Genomic DNA, 25,265 nt, shown 5'->3' with positions numbered 1-25,265 from the left:
ATATAAACTGCTGTAAGAGATCAGGGTCTCCTCCTGTACTATTTGCTCTGCCCTAATTACAAGCGGAAGAGAACGCAAGTGTCTCTTTGAATTTCATCAGAAAGTCTACAGGCTTGTATTCTGGTAATAAAAGTAAAACATCTTTGTTGAGCTTCACTGGGGCATATCAACAAAAGAAGCATTATGTTTTGAAAAACAGTAAATCTTAACAGCTCACCAAACTTCGGATGCTTTCAGCTACACTTCAACATGGTAAAAAAAAATAGATACTTTGGATTCAAACTTATTATTATTCAACCGCCTGTTTAAAAAGGAATGGTAGGAGATGTATAAAATATGAGTGCAAGCAAGGGCTCTTCAATCTCACAAGCCAATCTAAAGTTAAGTGAGTGAATCACTCATCTGTGGTCAACTAATGGGAGAAGAAAATCAACTCTGAGAAACCAATTATAGTTCTGTTCCTACATCCTGCAGGATGTATTCTCAAAGTCAAGTAACCATCCAGAAACCAGCCTCCAGGACTCACTGGGAATGTTCTGCATGCCATAATAAGGTAAACTTGTTTTCAGAAGATCTAAATCATGGAAGTGGAGTCATCCAGACTGTAAAAGCAAGATTACAACATAGGGTAGTCAACTCGAAGCAGAAGTATAAAGACGAGAAGGTAAAATTACAGGGACCAGATTGGCTTCAGCATTTGAAATTCCAATCAAAGCAGGACAGTGAACAGAGTGAAGTATTAACCCAACTACTGATACAGTGAAACAAGGATATGCCTACCTAATAAAATCGGAACTGATAGGCTCCTGTCATCCTCTCAGGATACTAGCTCCCACTGCTCTTTAAAGGAGATGTTTAGAGCTCCATCATGAACTCATTATGATCTCCACGAGAAAAATGAAGTGTCAAATAATAATCTAGAAGGGGTTCAGATGCAGTATCCTAGTTGGCGTTCCATCATTTTGTGCTGAACTTGAGGACTGTACTTCCTTGTGGAATTCAGTTTACATCAAAGTGGAAATGACTTTAAACAGCAAGGTTTCACTGCTTATAATCCCTGAAGTCCTTGAAGTAAGATGGTCTCTCTGAAAGGGGCAGCCCCTATTTCATCCTCAGTGCCAGTATTACTGCATAAACCATCACGGCCCTTTGCCTGGATTTGAGAAAACCTGGGCATGATTTTCAAAGTGACCAAGCTGAACTCAGAAGTTTTGGACAGCAAATTCACAATAACCTATTAGAAGTAAAACATCTCCTCTGAGAAAAATTTGCCTTAATTTTCCTTTAACTTCCACTTCTCCAAGTAAAAAACTAGATAACAATTTCTCCTAGACACAAGACCTGAAGTTGCACTCTCTTACTCCATTTTGGGGGGAGGTAAAAAATGAAAAACAACTTGTCCACCAACTCAATGACCCTACCTTAAGCCATTAAGGGAGCAGGCAGAATCACAAACTGTATAATTACAATTTGTCTTATTCTGGCAGGATGATCAGAAAATATGCCTATGTTTTTCTGCTTGCTGGAGCCAAGACAAACATACACAACTTGGATATCTTGGAAGAGGTCACAAGATGTTATTGATAATCACCACAAAGCTTTTCCCCAACCGTGCCTATAAACTCTATTTCCTACTGTACAGTCCTGCTATTGAGGGAAGTTCTCTTTTTCTTGATGATAAATAAAGTGGGTTTGAGAATTGCTCTAGGCAACCATCACCAACATCCTATCGTGTTTTCTAGCCCAAAAGAGTTTTGAGTATGGCAAGACATGTCAGAACTGTCTTGCTGTTCTGCTGGTGTAGAAGTAACAAGATCACTGCATGCTGGTCTGAGCGTCAGACAAGGAAAACAGCTCTAAATAAACATTTGATGATGTCATTGCTGGTTCAAAATGGTTCAGTTTGAACTGAACAAATTGTTCAGGTTTTTTTGTAAGATCTTAGTTCTCTCAAGCTTTGAAAATTATGAGCGTTTTCATAATTGGAAAAGAAGGACCCAAACCTACTGACACCAAAGTATTAGAGATTCAACTCTAATGTGGATCTTGTATCTGGAAAAGCTCACAAGCCCGCATAGCATCAAACTGTTACATCAAGCAGCTGAATTATTGTGTGCCGACATTAGCCACAGCATCCCATAGCATTAGCCAGGAGTAACTTTTCTTGTAGAAGAGCACTGATAAAGCTGAGCAGCAGGACCCTCAGGACTGTTGGGGAGGTGAGTGAATCAGCCATGCTGCTCTGCTCTATGCTGCCATGGCTAAACTGATTTCACATCTAAATTAGCTAATTTAAAGGTGTCCTGGGCAGCTCTGCACCATCCTTTCCTCCCTTCTGTGTCTGCACAGAAAATTTAAAGAAAGAGGTGAAACACAATTTAAAATCTATGGTCTATTTTATCACCCAAAAGTATAGGGCTTCTCCAGGCATATTGTGGCTGATGCTGCTGCAGATACCCAGTGAAACACTAGAAATGCTGTACATTGGAGCTGACTGATACAAAAACAATTGTGCAGGACAGAGAGAAGCGAAAACCAGCAGGTTTATTCCAAAAGCCTGTAAATCCCTTTTCCCAGTTTGTATCATTTAATGTTACTATAAATCCGTATTTCAGTATTTTATAATCAGCAGAGCACAATGCAATGTTCAGATTTCCTCACAAATAAGGCATAGCAAACTATGCCTTCCAATTAGCTGTGCTGGCATAATTGACTCTGGCTGCGCACCAGACTCAGTACAGCTGTGAGCTCACAGTGCTATGAGGAGGCAGCAGCAGGTATCGAGGAAGGTGAGAAACAGCAGCAGCATCACGCAGCGCAGAAAGGAGCACAAGGAAGCAGAGGTCCTAGGAATGAGGGAAGAATGCACAGAAGCAGAGATGAGAAGAAATGGAAGAAGAGGACTGGCAGGCAAAACCAAAGGATAACAGAGAAGAGGAAACAAGGAGGCAGCAGTTCTGTTGTCTGTCTAAAAGAGGGGAGAAACCCTAGTTGAAGATGATGAAAACTGCTAATTTCTACTAACAAAGGATCTCAGCATGAAATATTTGTTAATTGTTTTTTCTTCTTAAAACTGTTCCACAGAATCCCACTGAGACATTTTCCAGGTAACATGGGTAGTTTGTCAGCCTTCACTGGCAGCACAGAAGCAGGCTAGTACCTTTGCCGCAGAACGCAGTAACAAAGAACACAATGAGGAGGCCACAAAACATTTCAGTTTGCATAAAATTAAGATAGAAAAAACACATTGTTAAAGGTAAAGAATTCTGGCAACATTTTCTCTCAGCTCATCCAGAGTATGAGACATACAGGAATATAATTGAAGCTATATTTAATTCATGCATTGCATTTTTGTGGGAAATTAACACATTCCCTCTTTCTTCTTCTGAAGTTAGATTCTTTGCCATGTACATTTTCTGTTCTCCTTGTGCCAAATTTCTCCTCTTACACAGCTAATTCAAGATATCTTTATTTAAAAAAAATAGTACTCTACATACCTCTAGCAAGGGACATTGACAGTGGTAAAGAGTATTCAGCCACCTCGGGCTTTATGTAACAAGTTGGAGAGTCTTAGCATTTTTTTCTTTCCCCATATATGCATCCAGCGCAAAGCTGCTATTTTGATGCTACCTGCAGGGAGGTCCTCCCACCACAGCTACCACTGATGCTCTTCAACTCCCAGCTTCTGCCCCCCTGCAGTTCCACAGAACAGCTTTTAGATCCTCTGTAGGACTTAAAATTTAAAAGCAGTATGTCGGCTTTCTTAACAATATTCACCTTTTCAGGCTTGTAAACCTGACATACAGAAACAACCAGCACCTAACCTATGTCAGAAGCTGGAAACAGATCACTCGTCCCCTTTCTTGGTTTCTCACCTCCCAGGGCAGCTGAAAGAGGTGTTTGGTGTCACTTAGGTGTGATCACATCATCACAGAGCAGAAACACGTCACGGGACTGATACAGCATGGAGATGTCATGCATGGTCAGGCCTTTTTGGACATGCAGCCTGGCACAGTCCCATCAGCCAAAAGATATGTAGCAAACTCCCCTCCTTTTGATTCACAGTATCCTACACAAACCAGTGGTCCTTAGAGGTTTATCTAAACTACAGTGGTTGCTTCTTCTTTCTCCATGAAAAGACTGGCCCTATTGCAATTATAACAGATTATTGATGAGGCATGACTATTCTTTGCAGAAACCTTGCACTTTAGACTCTATCATGACACCATCTCCCCTTTTTTGTTTGTTTTCCTACTTTATGTTCAGTTTTCAACTATTTTATAAAACATAAATGTATGAGCAGGTAAAAAGAATGTGTAGTTCTTCAAATTATCTCAGTCCTGGTTTTAGCTTTGGGTATAATTGTCACCCTCCACTTCTCCAATGAAATAGCTGTTTTTAATTAGGGGAGGCATATTTTTGCTGCAGATCAATTATTTCACACCAAGCTCCTTCAGAACTTTTCAATGTACCATCTGGAGCTGATGATTTGCTGCTTTTTAAATTATCGATTTGTTCCAGCTCTTCTTCTGACACATCTTGATTACCAGAAAAGAGCAAGTCCCAGTAGGTATTGCTCTGATATTCTCTGTGCTCAAGAGTGATGCAAAGAAATAATTTAGATTCTCAGCAATGTCTTTATCTTCTTTAATTTCTGCCTTTAATCTTCAGTGAGTCACTTTCTGAACTACCAATTAATCAATGCTACTCTTCTGACTGATAAACCCGGAGCATTCTTATTTTATACTTTTGGGTGTTTACAGTCCACTGTATTTCCTTTTAATTTCCCTTTTACCTAGTCTTTGCATGAATTAATGCACCGATGTATAGAGAAGCTAAGGTTAGATTTTCAAATTTGGAAATTTTTCCATTTGACTTTAAAACACTCTCGAGCCCTGCCATTCAGTTGTACTGGTTTACTCTTGGAATGTCTCATGTTATTTTTGTTAGCAGCACACATGCCTTCCAGACTCCATTCTTGTTCTTAAGTGGAATTCATAACATCTTTAAGGATTTTTCTTCCTGTATACCTCCCTCGGAAGCTTTCTTGACTAACCCTCTCAGTGTCACCAAAACTCAGATGTTAGGAAGTTCCAATTTCAGTCACTTTTCAGTACTTTATTTCCCACAAAGCTACTAGGTCATATTGCATTAACATATCTGTTAACAGCTTCAGATGAAATTTTGTCTTGAATTCCTTCCTGCCTGTTGCGTGAGATTAAGAACAAAAAAATCAGGATATCAGGATTTAGGCACCTAAAAAAGAGGAATTATTATCTGGAATTCCATACCTACTTATGTCTCTGGCCCAGGCTGAAAAAAAAAAAGGCACATACCCCTTGCTATAGACCTACCAAAGGCAGGAAACAGGCAGTAGCCGGCAAACTTGGAGTGCGTAATCCACACCAGTAGCAACCTGGCAGTGGAAGCTGCCTTTGTGCAACAGCATAGTGATTACAGTACTTGCTTCTGGACATGGAAAGACTGTACACAGGGGAGGTCAGGCCAGCATTGCCTATTTCAAATAGCACTGCCTATTTCAAAAGCACTCTGCCAACAGGCAGGAAAGGAGAACACACACTCTCCCACTTGTTGGGGTATGACTCCTTTTTCAGAAAGGATGGCAAATTTTCTGGGATGAAAGGAAGCCTGAAGTTACAGCTTGGTGGTTTAGTCTTAGAGGAGAGACATCTTCTAGGTTTTAGTTATTGTGCTGATCTTTAGCACTTTGTTTTATCCAAGAGTTCAAGGCAAAATGGTCCCTAAAAAAAAAAATACGTAACTTACTATCTGGTGCCTACTGAGACTCCTCTTTAATACATAGGAAGAGTTTATCTTTCCAAGACAGAGATGTACAGGACCACATTGATAGCATTAAAGCCATGGCCTGAACCCTAACCCATCTGCTCACAGTACTCACTCCTGGGGCCTGGGCTTGAGCAACATCTACTCCGAGCCTTAAAACCAGACAGTTCTTCAGTGCAGCAAGCCAAATTGTACTTCAAGTCCAGATGAAAAGTGAAGGTATTTGAACAGGCTTATTACCACTGAACAACAGAGTTCCTCCATGCCTTCCCTACACAGCTCCCTCCTCACACATTGCCAAATAATTTGTTAGGCAGTAAAAGCACCTATGATGTGTCAGATGAGCTTGAAATCATTTGTTCTTAGCAAGTAGTTGGAAATAACAATAAAAATAAAAAGTCAGCCTACATCTGGCCATGGGAGAGACAAGGAGAATTAGTACTGCTCTGCCTGCCACAACCCTGAAGACTGAACGGAAACCAAATGTAGCACAACAGATACAATCCTCAAATTCTTTACTGGTCTCCCTGGCGTGGTTTGGCCATCCTCCCCATGAATGACTCTATCCTCACCAAACACTCGGCCACATTCACTTCAACCGCAGTCTGCTGGAAGCAACAGTCTCAAAATGACTTCAGAGCAGAATGGTGGCTGTATTTAGTGAAGCCCAATAAACCACCCAAATATCTGCAGCAGGCTCGCTGTCCACCTCTGCGCTTGAATGTAAAAAGACCTAATTTTAGTAACACTTTTTCAGGGAGCCGTGGACTTATATAGGGTATAAAATTCTGATTGCAGTCCGGTTACGCATGCAGAAACACTCAGAGACATAAGCTCTGCTGCAACAGGGCAAAAGGCCTTTACCGAACTTCTTCCTCAAATATTCAGCAAATACCCAGTCTCGTGACTTCATGCTGCTACGGCCACTGCCAGGTCACCTGCTGACCTAATCCAGCTCCTCCCGTTGTTCTCTGGCCAGATTTGAAGCCTCTGAATCCAGTGAGAGGACATTGATGAAATAGGAAATCAATGGGAAAAACTTCACCACAACCATCTGACCTCCTGCCACAACCTGCTCAGACACTTTGGGCTTGATAGAAACCTCAGTTTCCCGTTGCCTCCTCAAATTTTCCCATCCTGAACCAGCAGACCCACGTGCTTGCTGCAGCCCACCGGGGCAGGAGGAATACAGGCACCTCGTGCCATGAGACGTGGGGCAAGGCTGCCTTGGAGCCAGGTGCTCCGTTGGGTGGGTGCCTGCGGCACCTTTGCTCTGTGCATCCCACACCCATCGCGCATCAGAAGGAAAACAGCATCACACCCTGGACTTGTTCCCACTCGCGTCCTCACCGCGAAGCAACAGAGCTGCCCTTGTGCTTACCTGTCCCAGACATGTGTGGTTGGGGACAGGCCACCTCAGATGATGGATGAGGGAAGCTGGCAGGCGGCAGATCCCCGAGGAGCCTCCGCGAGTGGGTGCACGGCTCCCCACCCCTGGCAGCAACGCAGCGGGCACCCAGCAAACGCTTGGTTTTGGCACGGCGCTTCTCAGGCGGTTGTTGTGGTGAGGGCAATGAGCTGTGGAGCTGGTCCCTGCCTCGGTGTTACCATCTCGGCAGCCACGCAGTCCAAGGCACAAACATCGCCTTCAAGCACTAGCGTCATCTCCATCGAGGGCGTAGGGTTGTCTGTCTGGGAATGGCATTACACATCAGATCGGGATACACTCCGGGCTGAACACTGACACCTTCTTCTCCCAAAAGAAAACAAGGACCCCAAAGAATAACATGCAGTAGTGATGGAAAGCAGGGAGGACCGCATTGAAAGACGCTTCTGGGTCAGGGCTGGAGCGCTTTCTCGGTTCAACAGCACCATCTCCTGGGTGGCCAAGGCTACTCCTCCCTCTGCCACCCCCGACTATGGCCCCAAGGAGACCCTCTGCAACCTCCAGCTTAGCTGCTTTGGTCCCTTCAGGCAGTATCAGCCTTCTGGCACCTGTTTCCTTTCACATATTATTGCTCGTCTGTCATGGAGCATCACAGACAAATGAGTAAATACGTGACGAAGTACTGAAGAATCCCTAGATTTTGTATATTTTTAAAATCAGCAGTACAAGACATTCTTCAATATCAGCCCTAAACCTGATATTTTCTGACCTGTGAAGGTTTGAATGTGTACCCAGTCTTCATGGAGCATATAATCTTTGAAGGAGTCAAAAAGCACTGCTTTTCAGAGAATACCTAAATTCTAAAAGCTCAAAAAAAAAAAAAATGTTTGTTGAGATACCCTTGTAAAAGCACATGTTTTATGTTGACTAGATCATAGCTATAAGGCTAAAGACTCCAAAACTTTATTCTCTCTCTATGTGTTGTAGTACAAGTAGCAAATCACTTCTCTGTATTTCTGTTTATATTACTATGCACAATGAAGAATTTGAGAGCCCGATTTCACAGTTTTGAGGCTAAATTGTACATAAAATCCTTCAGGCTTTGAAGAATGTGCTTACATAACAAGCAGAAAAGTTCAGTGGTTTTTTTTCTAATTCTACACTCCTCCAAAGCCCCTTTTGACTCAATTCACTGCTAAATGAGAAGTAAAATTTTACAGAAGCTCATCTTTAGAAGTTGCTAAGTAAGCCACCTGTGCAAGTCTTACATTAGAAGGCACAACATATAACAGCAGAAATACAGACATATATGCCAGCATCTCAGTGCATGTGTGCGTAGGAGCAGTCTCATGGCTTTTCTGTAGAACAGATGCAACAATTAAAAACGCACTTTCTCCCTATTGTTTGTTAGAATTAGCTTACTTAATTTTCAAAGCTGTTTCAAAATTAATACTGAACTCAGCCCTTGCATTCTTCTTAGGTTCTTACAAACCATCACAACCTCCACATATTTAAGGAAAACAAAGTGCTTCGGAAATTACAGCATGTATTTCAACAGTTAGAAAAGTTTCTAGTGACTCCCTCTACCTGTAAGGAAGTTGAGTGTGGTTGTTTACTCTGATTCAAGAGTTCTTAAAATATTAAAATCATTTGAGAATAAAAATCAGCTTTAAAGGGTTTCCTTTCTTGAGAAGGAACCACAAACCAGCAAGATGCTGTCCGGCAAGAATTTCTGGTGTCTGATCAAGAAGTGATCTTTGAAACAGTGAAGATGTGAATGCTTGTTCCTTATATACAGCGCTGCATGTTCCTCTCAGCCACACCCTGCAACTGCCATGAATTTTACACAGTACAATGGTCTTTCTAACTAAAATGCCTTTGCTCCTGGCCTACTCTCTTACTTCCAGGGAAACATGACACATGCAAGAAGCTGGTTGACAATTTTATAAATCAGAGCTGCTTCCTTCACTCATGAATCAATCAGTATATATAAGCTTATAATTCTGCTTTGGGTACTTTTAGCTTCTGTCTGTGAAATAGCACAAATTCTGTGCCAACAAAATTGAGGTTCTTGTTTTTACTTTAGTCTAAGTCAGTTAAAATCTGAACTAAAATGTGATGTTTAGCCTATACTTTTAAAAAAAAAAATATTGAAAATAAAAACTGAATCCACTTAGCTACTTCAGTCCTATTTTCCATGTAATGAAAACCTGTTTTCTCCAAGAGCTATGTCAAGCTAGACCTGAAGCAGTTAAAGCAGTCAGGGGTCTCTGTGGCTATCAAGCTACCTAAGAGGCAGCAACACTGCAAGACAGAACAATTCAAGGAAACAAGCAGCATCCCAACAAAAAAAGTCAAAACCAGATAATGAACAACAGCCTTTTCTAGAGCATTGTTTCCATCTCAAACCCTTCAGCCAAAAGCAAACTTCACCCTGTGCAAATGACAATCCCAAACCTTCCGTCTCTCTTTACCTTTCCTTATTGTCTTTTCATCTTTGCTTACAGAAACTCTTTAACAGGTAATGCATATTTGTAACTAGTAAGTGTTCTTTCTTGCACAATCCTGTAATACAGATGTCAAAAAAAACATGCAAGAAGACCTGGTTTCTGCAGAAAGGACCCGCAAACCAGATTAAACAGAGAGTGCCAGTTCTGCTTTTTCTGCAGGCACTGACAGGGCCTTGCTGGGATTCTTGGTGGCAGCTCAGGAGAAATTTTCCTTGGTACAGTTCTCTGACTTCACATTCCCACACTTGATTTTTTTTCTACACATTTAATTAGCATTGATAGACTTCCATAAAAATTCTGCCAAAGATTTCTAGCCCACTTTTAAAGAGAACCACAGAACTCGCTCAGAACATGAACGTAAGCTTCCATGTTATCAGACCCAAGTAAAGGTACTTCACATACTTGGGGGTGTGTAAATTGTATGAACTTCTCTTTTTTTTTTTTTTTCAAAGAATGGAGAATATTGACCACATCTGAGAATTTGCTAACAAAATTAAAGCAAGGAAAAGGTCATTGGGGCTGAGAAATACACTTACACTGTAACACACTACGATGTTCTGCATTGTTAACACAGTTTTCTCAGGGAAACTTCTGACTGGAATTCTCCTAAATCAAAAGTAGCATGACTATTTGACCTGTTCCTTCTGCTCCCACCACGACCAGTTCAAGAAGAGCAAATAAATCACACTGCACTTTAGTAAAGTTTTAATCCAATATCTATTAGGACATCAGATCGGTTTTGGAATATGAACAATCTATTATGATTCACTTAAATAAAAAAAAATTCTTTATATGTAAGAGGCAAAAAGTGTTAGAAGATGCAGAAGATTAACAATTTGTGGTCTGGTGAATAGGTTGGTCCACTCAGCTCAGCCTTTTACCACAGCAGCAGCACCAAGGCATCTTCAGCATAAAATCTAAGTAATTATGATAACGGTTTCCTGTTTGGCAAACATTCTTAGTACAATCCAATAATAATAGAACAGCAATCACAGGTAATACTTTACATGCATTCATCTCATCATTAGAAGGCAGACATTGTGATGGGAGTCTGCTACAGCCCACCCAGCCAAGAAGAAGCAGCTGATGAGCTCTTCTATAAACAGCTGGGGATAGTCTCTAGATCTCTACCTCTTGTCCTCGCGGGTGACCTCAATCTTCCGGATATCTGCTGGAAGGACAATACAGCAGAAAGGAAGCAGTCTAGGAGGTTCCTGGAGTGTGTGGAAGACAACTTCCTCACACAACTGGTGAGTGAGACGACGAGGGAGGGTGCCCTCCTGGACCTGCTGTTTGTGAATAGAGGAGGTCTTGTGGGGGATGTGACGATTGGAGGACGCCTGGGAAAAAGCGATCATGAGATGATAGGGTTTTCAGTTCTAGGTGAGATGAAGAAGGGGATTAGCAAAACAGTCACATTGAACTTCCAGAAGGCAGACTTTGGACTGTTCAGAAGGCTGGTTGGCAAAGTCCCATGGGAGACAGTCCTTAAGGGCAAGGGAGCCCACGAATGCTGGGCGCTCTTCAAAAATGAAATCCTAGCAGCTCAGGAGCAAGCCATCCCCATGTTCCGGAAAAGGAGCTGGCGGGGGCAAAAATCAGCTTGGTTGAGTAGGGAGATCTTGAGAGATATCAAAAAGAAGAGGAATGTCTATGAGCTTTGGAAGAAGGGACAGGCGTCTTGGGTAGACTACAGGGAGGAAGTGAGATCGTGCAGAGAAAAAATCACGAGGGCTAAGGCCCAACTAGAAATCAAACTGGCTAAGTCTGTGAAAGATAATAAAAAATCTTTCTACAAATGCATTAACAAGAAAAGGAGGACTAGGGAGAATATTCAGTCCCTATTGGATGCAGAAGGAACAACAGTGACAAGGGATGAAGACAAGGCTGAGGTACTTAATGCCTTCTTTGCCTCAGTCTTTAATAGTATGGGAAGTTGTTCCCTCTGTGTAAAAACCCAGGAGTTCGAGGAGCAGAATGAGGCTCCCATGATCCAAGAGGAGGTGGTTAGAGACTTGCTTGCACAGCTAAACACCCACAAGTCTATGGGGCCGGATGGGATCTACCCAAGAGTATTGAAGGAGCTGGCGGATGTTCTTTCCAAACTCCTTTCCATCGTCTTCCAGTGGTCCTGGCTGACTGGGGAAGTTCCACTGGACTGGAGGCTGGCTGATGTTGTGTCCATCTAAAAGAAGGGTTGCAGGGAGGATCCAGGGAACTACAGGCCTGTCAGTCTGACCTCAGTGCCGGGGAAAGTCATGGAACAAGTAATCTTGGGTGCTATTATGAAGCACATGCAAGACAACTGGGTGATCAGGCCCAGTCAACATGGGTTTACGAAAGGCAGATCTTGCCGAACTAACCTGATCATCTTCTATGACAAAGTGACTCGACTACTGGATGGGGGAAAGGCTTCTTGGACTTGAGTAAACCCTTTGACACAGTTTCTCACAGCATTCTGCTTCAGAAACTGTCAGCCTCTGGCCTGGACAGGCGCACACTCTCCTGGGTTGAAACCTGGTTGGATGGCCGGGCCCAGAGAGTGGTGGTAAATGGAGTTAACTCCAGCTGGAGGCCAGTTACAAGTGGGATTCCTCAGGGCTCCGTAATGGGTCCATCTCTGTTCAATGTCTTTATCAATGACCTGGATGAAGGCATTGAGTGCACCCTTAGCAAGGTTGCAAATGGCACCAAGCTAGGTGGAAGTGTGGATCTGCTGGAGGGTAGGAAGGCTCTGCAAAGGGATCTGAACAGGCTGGACTGCTGGGCCGAGACCAATGGCATGAGGTTTAACAAGGCCAAATGTTGGGTCCTGCACTTGGGGCATAACAACCCTATGCAGCGCTACAGACTGGGGGAAGAGTGGCTGGAGAGCTGCACAGAGGAGAAGGACCTGGGGGTGTTGGTTGACAGCCAACTGAACATGAGCCAGCAGTGTGCCCAGGTGGCCAAGAAGGCCACTGGCATCTTGGCTTGTATCAGAAATGGGGTCACCAGCAGGTCCAGGGAGTTTATTCTCCCTCTGTACTCGGCACTGGTGAGACCATACCTTGAGTACTGTGTTCATTTCTGGGCCCCTCACCACAAGAAGGATGTTGAGGCTCTGGAGCGTGTCCAGAGAAGAGCAACGAAGCTGGTGAAGGGGCTGGAGAACAAGTCTTACGAGGAGTGGCTGAGAGAGCTGGGGTTGTTTAGCCTGGAGAAGAGGAAGCTGAGAGGAGACCTTATTATTCTCTAGAACTACCTGAAAGGAGGTTGTGGAGAGGAGGGAACTGGCCTCTTCTCCCAATTTACAGGGGACAGGACAAGAGGGAATGGCCTGAAGCTCCACCAGGGGAGGTTCAGGCTGGACATCAGGAAAAATTTTTTCACGGAAAGAGTCATCAGGCACTGGAACAGGCTGCCCAGGGAGGTGGTCAAGTCTCCTTCCCTGGAAGTGTTTAAGGAACGGGTGGATGAAGTGCTTAGGGACATGGTTTAAGGGAGTGTTAGGAATGGTTGGACTCGATGATCCAGTGCATCCTTTCCAACCTGGTGATTCTATGATTCTCAATGATCTCATTGTAAACCCTCAGCAGTTCAATACAGCCAAAATGAGTCCAGAAGCATCTCACTGGAGAAGTAGGCAGCCAGAATGCCTGCCCAGTATGACATGCTAAAACCGTAAACAGCAGGTGAGGGACTACAAAGTATGTTGGAGCTGACAGCTGCATACAACCAACCTTGATCTGTAGAATATTCTGTGATTCAAAACAGTCAGGATGGCTTCACCAAGCGCAAGTCCTGCTTGATCAACCTCCTGGCCTTCTGTGATGGAGTGACTACATCAGTGGACAAGGGAAGAGCTATGGATGCCATCTACCTGAACTGCTGTAGAGCCTTTGACTCGGTCACCCCCAACATCTTTCCCTTTGCATTGTAGAGATATGGGAATGGTGGATGAACTGTTCAGTGGATGAAGAATTGGTTGGATGGTCACATCCAGAGAGTAGTGGTTAATGGCTCAAATTTCTAATGGAGATTGGTGACAAGTAGTGTTCCTCCAGGGTCCACATTGCACCAGTGCTAGTTAATATCTTCATCAGTGACATAGACAGTGGGATTGAGTGCACCCTCCACAAGTTTGCAGACAATACCAAGCTAAGCAGTGCAGTTGACACGCCTGAGGGATGGGATGCCATCCAGAGGGACCTGGACAAGCTGGAGAAGTGGGACCATGTGAACCTCTTGAGGTTCAACAAAGCCAAGTACAAGGTCCTGCACCTGGGTCAGGGCAATCCCCAGCATCAATACAGGCTGGGACATGAAGGGATTGAGAACTGCCCTGCAGAGAAGGACTTGAGGGGTACTGGTGGATGAAAAGCTGGATATGAGCCAGCAGTGTGCACTTGCAGCCCAGAAGGCCAGCTGTATCCTGGGCTGCATCAGAGGTATGGCCCGCAGGTTGAGATGTGATTCTGCCCCTCTACACTGTCCTGGTGAGACTGCACCTGGGGTACTGCATCCAGCTGTGGAGCCCTCAGCATAGCAAATACCTTGATCTGTTGGAGCAGGTCCAGAGGAGGGCCACAAAAGTGATCAGAGGAATGAAACACCTGTCCTGTGAGGAAAAGCTGAGAGTTGGGGTTGTTCAGCCTGCAGAAGAGAAAGCTCATGGGAGACCTTGTTGTGGCCTTTCGGTACTTAAAGTGGTCTTATAAGGAAAATGGGGACAAACTTTGCAGCAGGGCCTGTAGCAACAGGACAAGGGGTAATGGTATTAAATTGAAAGAGGGTAGATTTAGACTAGATATAAGGAGGAACTTTTTTACTATTAGGGTGGTGAAACACTGGAACACGCTGCCCAGAGTGGTAGATACCCCATCCCTGGAATCATTTAAGGTCAGGTTGGACAGAGCTCTGAGCTACTGGATCTAGCTGAAGACATTCCTGCTTACTGCAAGGGGGCAGTGAATAGGTGAACCTTTAAGGTCCCTTCCAACCCCAACCAGTTCATGATTTTACAATTCTATGTAGCTCTGCAGGTGGGAATGCTCGTTCACAGCCCTCATACCTGCCTTATTCTTACTGCAGCAGACCAAACTCAAAACCAGGCAGCTTTGCTTCTTTCTTCCCCAGAGATAGCAAGGGCAGCTCCCCATCTTTGCTCTTGGCTGCCCTTCTCAGCAACATCAGCCAGCTTTCTTAAGCTGTGTTTCCAAACAGTATTACTCTTTGCTCTGTTTTACTGCTGAGACACAAGGGAAGCATAACAGGCAGTGTATGCTTTTTTCCCCCCATCATTCCCCGTGACAGTTGTTCCTCCTTGAGTGGGTGAGGAGTGGGGGGAAGTCACCCTTTCCCCTGCAGAAACCTTTACGTCCTCTGACCACTGACTCCTCGTGGATCTTTCCAGCTAGCAACAGCCTCCCAGTATTAGCTTAGCACTTCCACTGGTTGTCACCCCATACTCCAACATTATCAGTTGCCTTCTCTCATTGCCAAAGAGCATGGGGAAAGAAGATGCAAATCTCTCATCAATGAGGAAATATTTTTTCTCAAAAAAAACCAGCTCATTTGTAGCAGCACCCCTTCTGGATTGGAAGCACATGGTCCCTTTTGCCTTTCGTTTGAGGGACAGCAAAGGCTGATGAACAGAGTGCAGGATACAGTCCTTTTACTAAAATGATCAACCGAACCAAGAACTAGTTTCTTGAGGAAAGTACTCTATCAGCTCCCCAACAAGCCTCTGTGAGCATATGATGTTTTCTGATTCAAGTGGACAGTGTTTATTTTAATTGCTATTGGATTAATGTGAGCATTTATATAGTTAAAACATGTAAAACAATTGTTCATACACACAGAACCTGGAAAGACGGAGCTTGTAGGGAATGCAAGCAGAAGTCACATTTTGTATTCCCACCTTCGTGGCTTGGTCATTTTTTACATCATCACCACTGCTTCTACTTGCTCAGTTACAACACATTTCAATCAGACAAAGGATTGATATAAACACTACTACATATGTTGTGCAAAATTTTAACCAAATAATTAAAAAACAAGAAGTCTAAGGGGAAGTAGAGAAAGTAGAAAAATTTTCATGGTTTTGGTAAAAGCAGGAACTCATGCTGGGAGAAAAAAAATGCTCCTTAAGAGGAAAAAGAAGACCTGACAATGCTAGTCATTTTTATGTTACACTACTAATGGATGACACTGAAAAATATATAGGTTTCACGGAATAAAGACGAGAGCTCTATGAAACAGCAGGTTTGGGGCTTTTATTTTTTTAAATATATCTATTTAGTAGCCAGACTTAGTTAACCATTGAAGAAGAAACTAATTTTCTTCATTATCTTATTCTTTGCTTACTGTGTATATCCATTTCAATAGATCCTATTCGACAGGACATGAATAACCAAAGACTTTTGAAATCCATTTTTTTTTTCCCTAAACATCACTTAAAATTCAGAACAAGAAAAGCTACTCATAGAAGATTAGCCATAAGAATGCTTATTTAATTTGAATTCAGAGAGGTAACATGAAATGCTAACTAGTCTCCTTCTCTATCTAAAGCTTTGCATCTCATGAATGCAATATGGTACATGAAGAAACATTATTGTACTCCATCTCCATGCCCAACAGTCACAAGTGACTGGCTCCAAGCATAACTTATTCACGCTCAATAGTTAACTCAGTCACCGCTACTATGAATAAATGACTACACGGAACATGCACACATTGTATTTAATCCTGGTGATAGATTGCATTTAAACTATACAGTAAACTTTCTGTAACCAGTCTGGCAAATTCTGCGAAGGATGTACCAGTATAGTTTCTCCACTGGATAGCTTGCTCAAGTGGACAGGACAGATTTAGAACCGGAATTTCCATCAAATCTCTCATTTACAAGTTCCAGTCCTGACTTCCTCTTCCAATGATCATTCATAATTTCTCCTTTCTCTAAACCACATTTTCTATCCTATGCAGCAGAAAACATTCTAAGTTTCAAATCAAAAGCAGCATCTGTAATTAAAGAATTAATTTAAAATAAAGAGTAAATATTGCAGACAATCAACATAAAATACAGTTTATTTCCAATCATTTGTCTAATTCACATGCAAAATGTTTTTTATTAATAAAAGTAAACTTTATTTCTAAACAGCTTTGTTAGCCTGTATTGCTCAACATCTGAAGCTACACTGATTAACATAATTTGTTTTAACTTAGGGAAATGTGGTTAAATAGGTATTGAAGACTTCAGAGACTTTTCACAAAGAAATATTTATCTATTCAGCAGCCGCTCTACTGCACTCATCTACATGAAACACTTCATCTGTTAATCCCATGTTTGAAGAGCATATTCAACACACAGCAGTCAGGAGAAAACACTTGGAAATACAACAAATATAAAAAGATACCTTAATAACTAGTGTATACAAGATCACAGAAGTAACTGCAGTATTGTCCCATACTATTTCAAGATGGAATAGTGAAACCATAAACAATTCCCACATTTTAGCACTGACACAGAACTGGAATATATAAAGTATATAAGCAGAGGGGAAAAGCTGCTCTACAAGAGGTAGAAAAGGTTTTATAAAAATCTTTAGGCACAATTCTTTGCAATCTTTTAAAAGCCATAAGAATCTTACAGAGTAATAATGACATTATACATGTATTTGTACAAGTCTGTTTATTTATATCCTTTGGAATAAAAGTATATTTCATGCACTCTCATACAATCTTTTTTCTTCTATATAGGTTGAAGATTACTTTTCTCCTATATCACATATGCTTACAGAAGTTTTACAGGCTCTTAGGAAGTCTTTTTACCATGAGTTATACAGCAAAACTGATGTACTATTACTTAACATTTTTCCAAGAGGAGCAAGGGAATGCAAACACTGTTTGCATCGGTTTGTGTATGAAAGTACAGAGAAACACACAATCAAAATCAATAAAAATATTATTAGGGTTTTTGGTTTATTCCTGCTTCAATCAAGAACTTAATGTTTTTAGAAGTTACTTTTTTCTTTTTTTTTTTCCAACATGTCCCACAAATGTGCGCTTTACAGTAGGTATACTCAAACTTTCACAATATGCATAAAGGAAAATACCAAGATCACTACATTTACCATGAGCTAACAGAAATTCACAGGTGAATCTTAGTGTCAGTTCAAAAAGTGGCCTTCTTTGAGCTAAAGTATGTAAGGCTTTACTGGTAACAAGCTCTTATCAAATTTGCTTCATTCCTGTCACAGCATTATTTTTTGCTCATTTTACTTTTTGTCTTGGTCTTTTTCTGCATCCAGAAGTGCTGAACGGATTCCTAGCTTCTTCAGCTCTTCTACGAGATCTCCATTCTGATGCATCTGGAGGAGTATATCACAGCCACCAACAAATTCACCATTGAGGTACACTTGTGGGATGGTAGGCCAGTTAGAGTAGTTTTTTATTCCTGCATAAGTAAAAGAAAAAAATGTATTAAAGGTTTTTCCACCCTCTACAAATAGAATGGGTTTTTAAACAGAATACATTGTTTCAGCTTGAAAGAACTAGTGATATTTTCATTTCTTCCCCACTGAGGCAAAAATTACATAGATAACAGACGCACTATCAGAAAAACTACATTAAAGTCTGAGTTGGAATGAAAAACAAACCTGAGACGTAAGTTTAAAGATACGGAGTCAGCTCCTACACTGACTTCAAACAGGGGCTGGAAAAACATGGCACCTCTTTCCCCTCTCAGGAAAAAAACAAATATAATTTCTCAATCGATTTAAGAAATGAGAAGCCACAGAAAACATTGAAAACAGTTTACATTTGGTTATGCTTTACATTTCCCAAAGAGACTTTAAAATATTCTATGTTTTTACTGACTTTACAGTCATACTCTACTACTGCAATTTCAATTGCAAGATATGTTCACCCCTCTAGAAGCTTTGTGAATTTCAAATTGCATTATCTTTCATTGCCAGACCTTACAGCCCATGGGAGGGGCACAAGGGCCGAAGTCTCTTAGAAGCACTCACTAAATGAAACAGAGCTGAAGTCACAATTACGAAGTACAGAACTAAAGTTTAAAACTACACTTCATAGAAGACAAATGTAAGACCATCCAAAAATACTAACTGATCAGCTGGTATAAGCTGAATCCCAGCTTACACTTAAAGGCATCACACAAAAAATTACAGAGAGGAATCACGCTAGGGTTTGTATTTGTTAAGATATCGTAATGCTAAACATGAAAAGAGAACCAAGGGCTCTGCACTGTAAACCTACTGCCAATAAGCATTTCATGGTAATATTTACACCAATTAATCTCTCACAGAAATATTTTCTTCAAGGACCCAATAGCACTTCCATACAAACACTGACAGTACCTTCAAGGATCTATGCAGCTTCAGATAAAAATATGAATACAATCATGCTTAGTTGATCTGCATGCTGCATTTCATGTATTGGACAAGCTGCTTTAAATGCCTGTATGCATGAGTCTTAACCAGATTACAAACTGAACACCTTCTGAAGCAACTAACCAATTCCTACCTCAGTAGAGCAGCTACCGGTAGTATTCCAGTAGTGTTAAAGCACATAAGCCTGCATTCATGATGCACTTTTGTGAGGAATCTTTGGCAGTACAAGACATCCCAAGGGATCTCCTTCCCTCTCCCTGCAGGCTAGCACCCCACTGCACTCCAGTTGTTTTGATTTAACAGCTTGCAGTACTTTAGCACTAGGCAAGTTTCAACAACCTGAAAACAAGGTGTTTCAATAGACACAGTAAAGAAACCAACCAGCACTTCAAACACACATGAACCACCATCACAACAGCCTGCTCTTACTACAAATGCCTTGTATATACAAACCATTTAAATTATGTTAAGCCAAACACAAAGCTGGTGACCAGCTCATGTATAGTTACCTCCTTCCAGATCAATCTTTGGTTGAACAGATGTATTAGATATTTTCAGAGTTAAAGACTTAGTATCCCCTCACTAACCCCACAAGCACGCAGTGCAGATTTTGTGCACAGAGAGGGCTCAGGGATGAAACACATACTGCATGTCTAACTTTTCAGCACCTGAGGCCAGCTCCAGGAGATGACCGAGAGGGCCTTCAGGCAGTCACTTCTGAATCACACTTGGCAACTTACAGAGCTACGGGTTCCAGCAGCGCTGCCCTCTCCTCTGTCAGACACTGCCATCCACAGCAATAGGCACATATTGGCTTTCTAGGGTGCAGTAGGTAATACAGTAGAAGCAATATGACAGACTGATGGCTTTGAACGTGGCAGTGTTGCTCCCCAGCTCTTCACCTGAAGGCTCCATCCCCTCTGCTGGCTCTGGCACTCACCTCAGTACAGCAAGCTAGTTCAATTCACATGTCCTGTGATCCAGTTAATAAATCAACCTGGCTCTCCATGCAGTCGGACAAGTGCCAAAGCTGGTGCATGGAAGGGAACAGAACAACTTCCTTGATCACCTGAGAACTAACAAGATATTGTGCAAACGTATGCTTTGTTACTGCATTCAGTGTGGCTTAGCCAAACAATCTGGATCAAACCACTAATTTCAACTTAAGTTAGGTAGCCAGGAGGCAAATAAACCTCTCTGACCACCTAACACAAGACAGAGTTCATGTGGAGGAAAAACTTCTGTCTCAAGAAGGTAGACTATATATACACATGGTCAAGGCCCAGAGATTATAACCAACAAACACACTGCCTGTTCAAGGGCTCACAAAAGCCTTCTCAACCACAAGTAAAATGTCAGTAATCTGATTTCAAGATTTTGTTTCCTCCTTTTCAGTTTATGAGTTTGTTCTAGTGAAATGCAAGTTTAACAGATTCAGATACGTAAATAAAGTTCAGAAAACTACCATGATTTGCCCAACTGCCAAAGGCAGTATAAGATTTACTTGAACAAAACCAATATTCATTAACAAACATGTCATCACGCCCGAATTCCAGTACTTATGTTATACCATACCAACTATTACACCTGTGAACTGAAAAGAAAGCAAGGACTACAAAAATCTGACTTTTGACTAAAAGCTAATGAAAACTTGAATTATTCAGATGATACCAAAAACACAGGAGAATTCATCACCTGATACTTGCCAGTGTGTGGTTTGAAAGCCAATTTTAGTGTATTCTGGCCAAGAAATGTTAATGCACCTGCAAGACTGCATACTTTTTCATTTTGTTTTGTTCTAAAACTTTCTCAAATAGCCACATAAAACCTTAACAGTCAGCTATGCACACTGAAGAGGGAAAGAAGAAAAGGAATATAAGAACAGCGTACTAGCCTTCTACAATTATCAAAAAACGTACACAGAATAGCTCCTAACAACCACTAATGGTGAAACTATTACTAAATAGTTCTTGTGCAAGTAATTACTGTAATTTTGTACTTTATCAAAACAACTCTATCAGGCAGTGCTGGCAAGGAATACAGTGGTTCAAGTCCAAGCCATTCATGAAGTTTCACCACACTCTTCACAAGGAACCAAAAGATCTGACTAGATAATCAAGTATTTCAGGGGTCTATCGAGAGATTTGTATCTCTTTATCAGAGAGGGGAGCATAGCATGAAAAGCCCAGTCTCCAACAGCCACCCCTAAGTATAACTGCATTCTGCAGATAACAGAGACGCAAGTAGAGGTTACAGAAGCCAAATGGGGATGTCCAGGCAGAGCAGCTGCAGCAGCACATCTCTGTGATATGCTTCCAGTTCCACCAGCTCTGGCACACAAGCCTGCTTACAGAACAGAGCAAAACACAACAAACACAAAACCCAAGGCGCCACCCCTGGGCACCAGCTCAAGCTGTGCCCCCCTGCTGATTCTGAAAATTCTGGCATATAAAATCTCTTAAGACGCATTTTGCAGTTTTAGAAAGCAAGCACCCTGTGTCAGGCCTGAGCGACGTGCCGGAGCAATTTCCATCAACTGAATGCAAAAGACAAAAGCTGTTATATATTTCCCACCTTATACCTATACGTATAAGCTATCCCAGAAGTCTCATGCATTTTCTGTTACCTTCCAAGAACTAATTTTAATGCTATTATGAACTCTATGAACAGCAAACATTCCTGCTAGTTTGCAGCTGGCTCCAGCTCTGCCTGACCTTGCACGAGATGGGGGAAAGCTGCAAACAGAGGTGACCACAGATCGCGCTGAACACAAGGCAGTTTCATCTTCAAAAAATGAGCGGTGCCAGGAAAAAACACACCATCCCAGAGGGACACTTTTGCAGGACGCGATTATTTAGATGGAACTTGAGCCTGCTTTAGCTCAGATCAAGCAACGCTCCACTTTCATGGCAACCACTCCTCCCCACGGGCCCCGGCGCTGACCTTGGCGGAGGTCGGGGTCCTGCAGGACGTCGTGTGCGCGGTAATCCTCGACGCCGTGCAGGCGCAGGATCTGCACCACGGCGTTGCTGAAGCCGCAGAGGGGCTGCGCCGGGCTGCCCTTCATGAACACCACCACCGGGTGTTCCCGCACCAGCCGCTCCACCGCCTCCCGCGACCCCGAGCCGCCGCCGCTCCCGCCGCCGCCGCCATCCCCAGGCGCCGCCGCCGCCACCCGGCTGAGCGCGCGACCGGCCCGGCCCCGCGCGGCGCCCAACCGCCAGGCCGCGCGCACCGCCGCGCTCATCCTGCCCGGCCGCCCGCCCGCTGCCAGGCCCCACCGACAGGCCCCGCCGACGGCGCCCGCCGCCTATTGGCCGAGAGCGGGAAAGGTCGCGGCGGAGCCCCACCTTCTCATAGGCGCCCACGCCCGCCAATCAGCCCTCTCAGCCAATGGATTTGGCGATCCCGCGCGCCTAGTCCCGCCTCCCGCCCCCGCCCCCCTGTGCAGTCCCATTGGGAGGAGCGGCTGTCAATCTAGAGCCGTAGGGTTAAGCCCCGACCATCCGCTGACGCGATTGGCCAGGCGTTCCAGGGCAATGCGGAAGGGAGGTGGAAACAGGGCGGTTCGCGTGCGGCTTCTTCCGCTTCCGAGTGGCGATCGTGGTCGTAGTGTCGGGGCGTGGTGGGGATCGTTCATCTCTGGTTTGAGTGGAGGCGGGGGATGGATGAGATGTGCTGTCCCACCCTGCCGCGGGGCACGGAGCCCGTCACAGCCCCTGCGTGCGGCGGGGAGGCCTGCCGGGCGGCCACCTCCGTGCTCAGTCGCCTCTCTTGGGCCTGGCCTGCGGGCGGGGGCGGTGGGGCTGGGGGCACCGGCTGCCCCCGGTGGGGGTTGGATTTTATCCCTGGTGCGGGGAGGAGAAGCGCGAACGAACGTGGGCGGGGGCGGCGGGGGAAGTATCTTCTCCGAAAAGTAGGGCCATTGGGGTGGCACTGGTTGTTGCCGTGGGCGAGCGGAGCCCTGATGTAGGCAGCCGGCATAGGGCCAGGTGGATCCGCCTCCTCGGTGGCTCTGGCTGTGTCCAGCGGGCTGGTTGACTGCGTTCACCTGCTCGGTCTTGGTTGATTTGGAATAGGGTGAGGCTGGTGGTTTATATCACTGAGGAACAAGCAGATCTTTGCATGCTTTGCGTTAGTACTGGGAGAGGAGGCCTCAATAACCGGCAGTTTTGTGCAGCTTGGGCTGTTACTGGAAGAGCTGGTCGAGGCAGTAGCAAGATGGAGAGATGGGAGCAAGACTGGGCTGGTGGCTGGCTGGCTGTGTGGAAGAGTTGTTTCAGTTGGCGCTGGAAGATGTGCAGAACTGTCGCGCATCAGCCAAAGAAGTGCTGAATTTGGAACATGTCCTGGAAATGGCCATGTGTGCAGCCAGCATCTTTTGAGCTCCTGGGTAGATGCCAGATTCTTTCCAAGAACTTGGAGCAGAGCACAGAGGTCTCCTACAGCAGCCAGGTCTGTCCTGTAAGTAGAAGAAGGCGTTGAAAAGTTCGTCTCTACTAAACCACAGTCTGCCACAAAAAACAACTCAAAGTGTATTTACGAGTATTAATTTACATTGCAGCTCTGACATCTGGGCTTTTGGTAGATTAATGACCATTTGTATTACCTGCATTTGTAAGGAAACCCAATTCCGCTCATGAGAACATTACAAACAAGACCAGCTTGTCTTCTGCATTCAGAAGACTATTTCCTAGTTCTTGATTTTTGTCAAATCCTGTTGATGCTTGAGCAATAACTCATTATTCATTTTACATGAAACCACCTTCAGGCATCACTTCTGTTGCCTTTTATTTAAATTTAATTGGAACAAATTCCAAAGGGAATAGTGGCAAACTTGCAGTTTCTTATCCCATGCGAATAGCTTATGAAGATAAAAAAAGCATTGCTGCAATACTTGAAAATACATGTACTTATGAAGGAATACTTGCTGTCATTAATCTAAAGGCAAAGTTCATGTGTTGTTGATGAACATCGTTCATTTTGTGTGTCAGAATGTTTTGTTTCCAGCAGAACATCAGAAGACAGGCATGATCATGCTGATTGAGACAGAAAAGTTACTGTTTTCTGTGGTTTATATGGTGTGATTAACATGGTGTGGTATTGTTCAATATGGAAAAAAAAAACCAACCCTGAATGTCATTCTAGCTATTTCTACAAGGAGATGATTCATAACAAAAAGTGAAATGACATCAAACTGAAGTGTAATAAACCTGTGTGAGGATATGCTCCTTCTGCAATAATGTAACCCCAGATGAAGTTTAATCCTCTGTAGTCCAAGAGATGCCCTTGGTTGCTAGTACTCTGGGCGTACCAGGCTTGCAGAGAGAGCACGTGTGTGAGGAAGCCGAGGCATGCCTGTAAGAGTCGCAGCAGCTACATGCGCAATATTCCTCTAACAGTTACAATTCTGTTGACACGGAGATAATGACTTATGCCATGTCATTATTGATCTATCAACAGTAAGAGTAATTTTGCAGTGTGATATTGTTTAGCAAATAGAGCAGCATCTGCTGAACACTGAAAAACTGCTATAAGTGTTAGAAAGCTGCTCTGAAGTCTGTGTACTTGGTAAAATAAAAGTCCATGAACTTATAGTTAGCCACTGTTGTTTTGCAAGATGACCTGTTATATTAAGCTTAACAGAATGTTTTCTAATAAAATATTTAGTATAGTCAAACACTTGGATTACAAAATATGCAGCACACTTAGTGGATAAACACTTTCCCTGCTGATAAGACTTAGAACAATTAGCCCTTGTACACTGTAGAAACAGAGATAATTATTTGTTGCCTGGTCCAGTCTTCTGCCAGTCTAAATGAAACTTCTTGTATTTTCCAGATAATTATTTCAATCACCTGTTCAGAAGAAATATTAATGAAACTCCTGTAAGACTCCTGACATTTTGCTGATGTTCCTGTTAGAAGACTTATTACTGTTTTCAAAATAAGGTGATAATAAAAGCTCTGATATTCAAACTGTTGGGCTTAAACACTCACAGTCACAAATTAGGTTACTTCCAAGCGTTCTGCTGCTGAACAGAATTGCTAGTTATGAATTGCTGTGGTTTGAGGTTCTTATACAGTGCACAAAAAGGCAAACATCTAAGAATAATATTGTCATGTTTGGTTGGTTTTTAAAAGGGGGAGGACTAAATTAGCTGGTAAG

General features: G+C 43.2%; 2 protein-coding genes and 1 non-coding gene across 9 annotated transcripts in view; 1 reads left to right on the top strand and 2 right to left on the bottom strand.

Moving 5' to 3' along the window:
* Positions 1-7,640, bottom strand: part of LOC104057757 (protein TUNAR) — a 171,233-nt gene extending 163,593 nt beyond the window's left edge. For 5 of the 7 annotated variants that reach the window (XR_008450079.1, XR_008450073.1, XR_008450074.1 and 2 more), the window contains exon 1: positions 7,187-7,640. The gene's annotated coding sequence lies outside the window, so the exon portion shown is untranslated. The remainder of the gene's footprint in view (positions 1-7,186) is intronic. The other 2 variants (XM_054068225.1, XM_054068227.1) reach the window with 1 other exon arrangement.
* Positions 7,641-15,533: 7,893 nt separating this feature from the next.
* On the bottom strand, positions 15,534-22,377 carry GLRX5 (glutaredoxin 5). The gene is made up of 2 exons (XM_009559221.2): positions 22,041-22,377; positions 15,534-18,139 (listed from the first exon to the last, which is right to left on the bottom strand). Exons 1-2 carry the CDS (start codon positions 22,342-22,344, stop codon positions 17,961-17,963), a joined length of 483 nt encoding a protein of 160 aa, XP_009557516.2. The 5' UTR covers positions 22,345-22,377; the 3' UTR covers positions 15,534-17,960.
* A 1,986-nt stretch (positions 22,378-24,363) lies between these two features.
* On the top strand, positions 24,364-24,636 carry LOC128852445 (small Cajal body-specific RNA 13). The gene has a single exon (XR_008450284.1). It is a non-coding gene; the product is annotated as a small Cajal body-specific RNA 13 (non-coding RNA).
* Positions 24,637-25,265: the final 629 nt, after the last annotated feature.

Source organism: Cuculus canorus, chromosome 5, assembly GCF_017976375.1.
Source record: "Cuculus canorus isolate bCucCan1 chromosome 5, bCucCan1.pri, whole genome shotgun sequence".
NCBI classification, from domain to species: Eukaryota; Metazoa; Chordata; class Aves; order Cuculiformes; family Cuculidae; genus Cuculus; species Cuculus canorus.
This window is presented reverse-complemented; position numbering and strand designations above follow the sequence as displayed.

Bases quoted from the DNA above. Each gene is read 5' to 3' on its own strand.
- GLRX5 (XM_009559221.2), bottom strand. From the start codon at position 22,344: ATGAGCGCGGCGGTGCGCGCGGCCTGGCGGTTGGGCGCCGCGCGGGGC. The intron at 18,140-22,040 runs GTCAGCGCCGGG...TTACTTATGCAG, and splicing joins GGACCCCGACCTCCGCCAAG to GAATAAAAAACTACTCTAAC.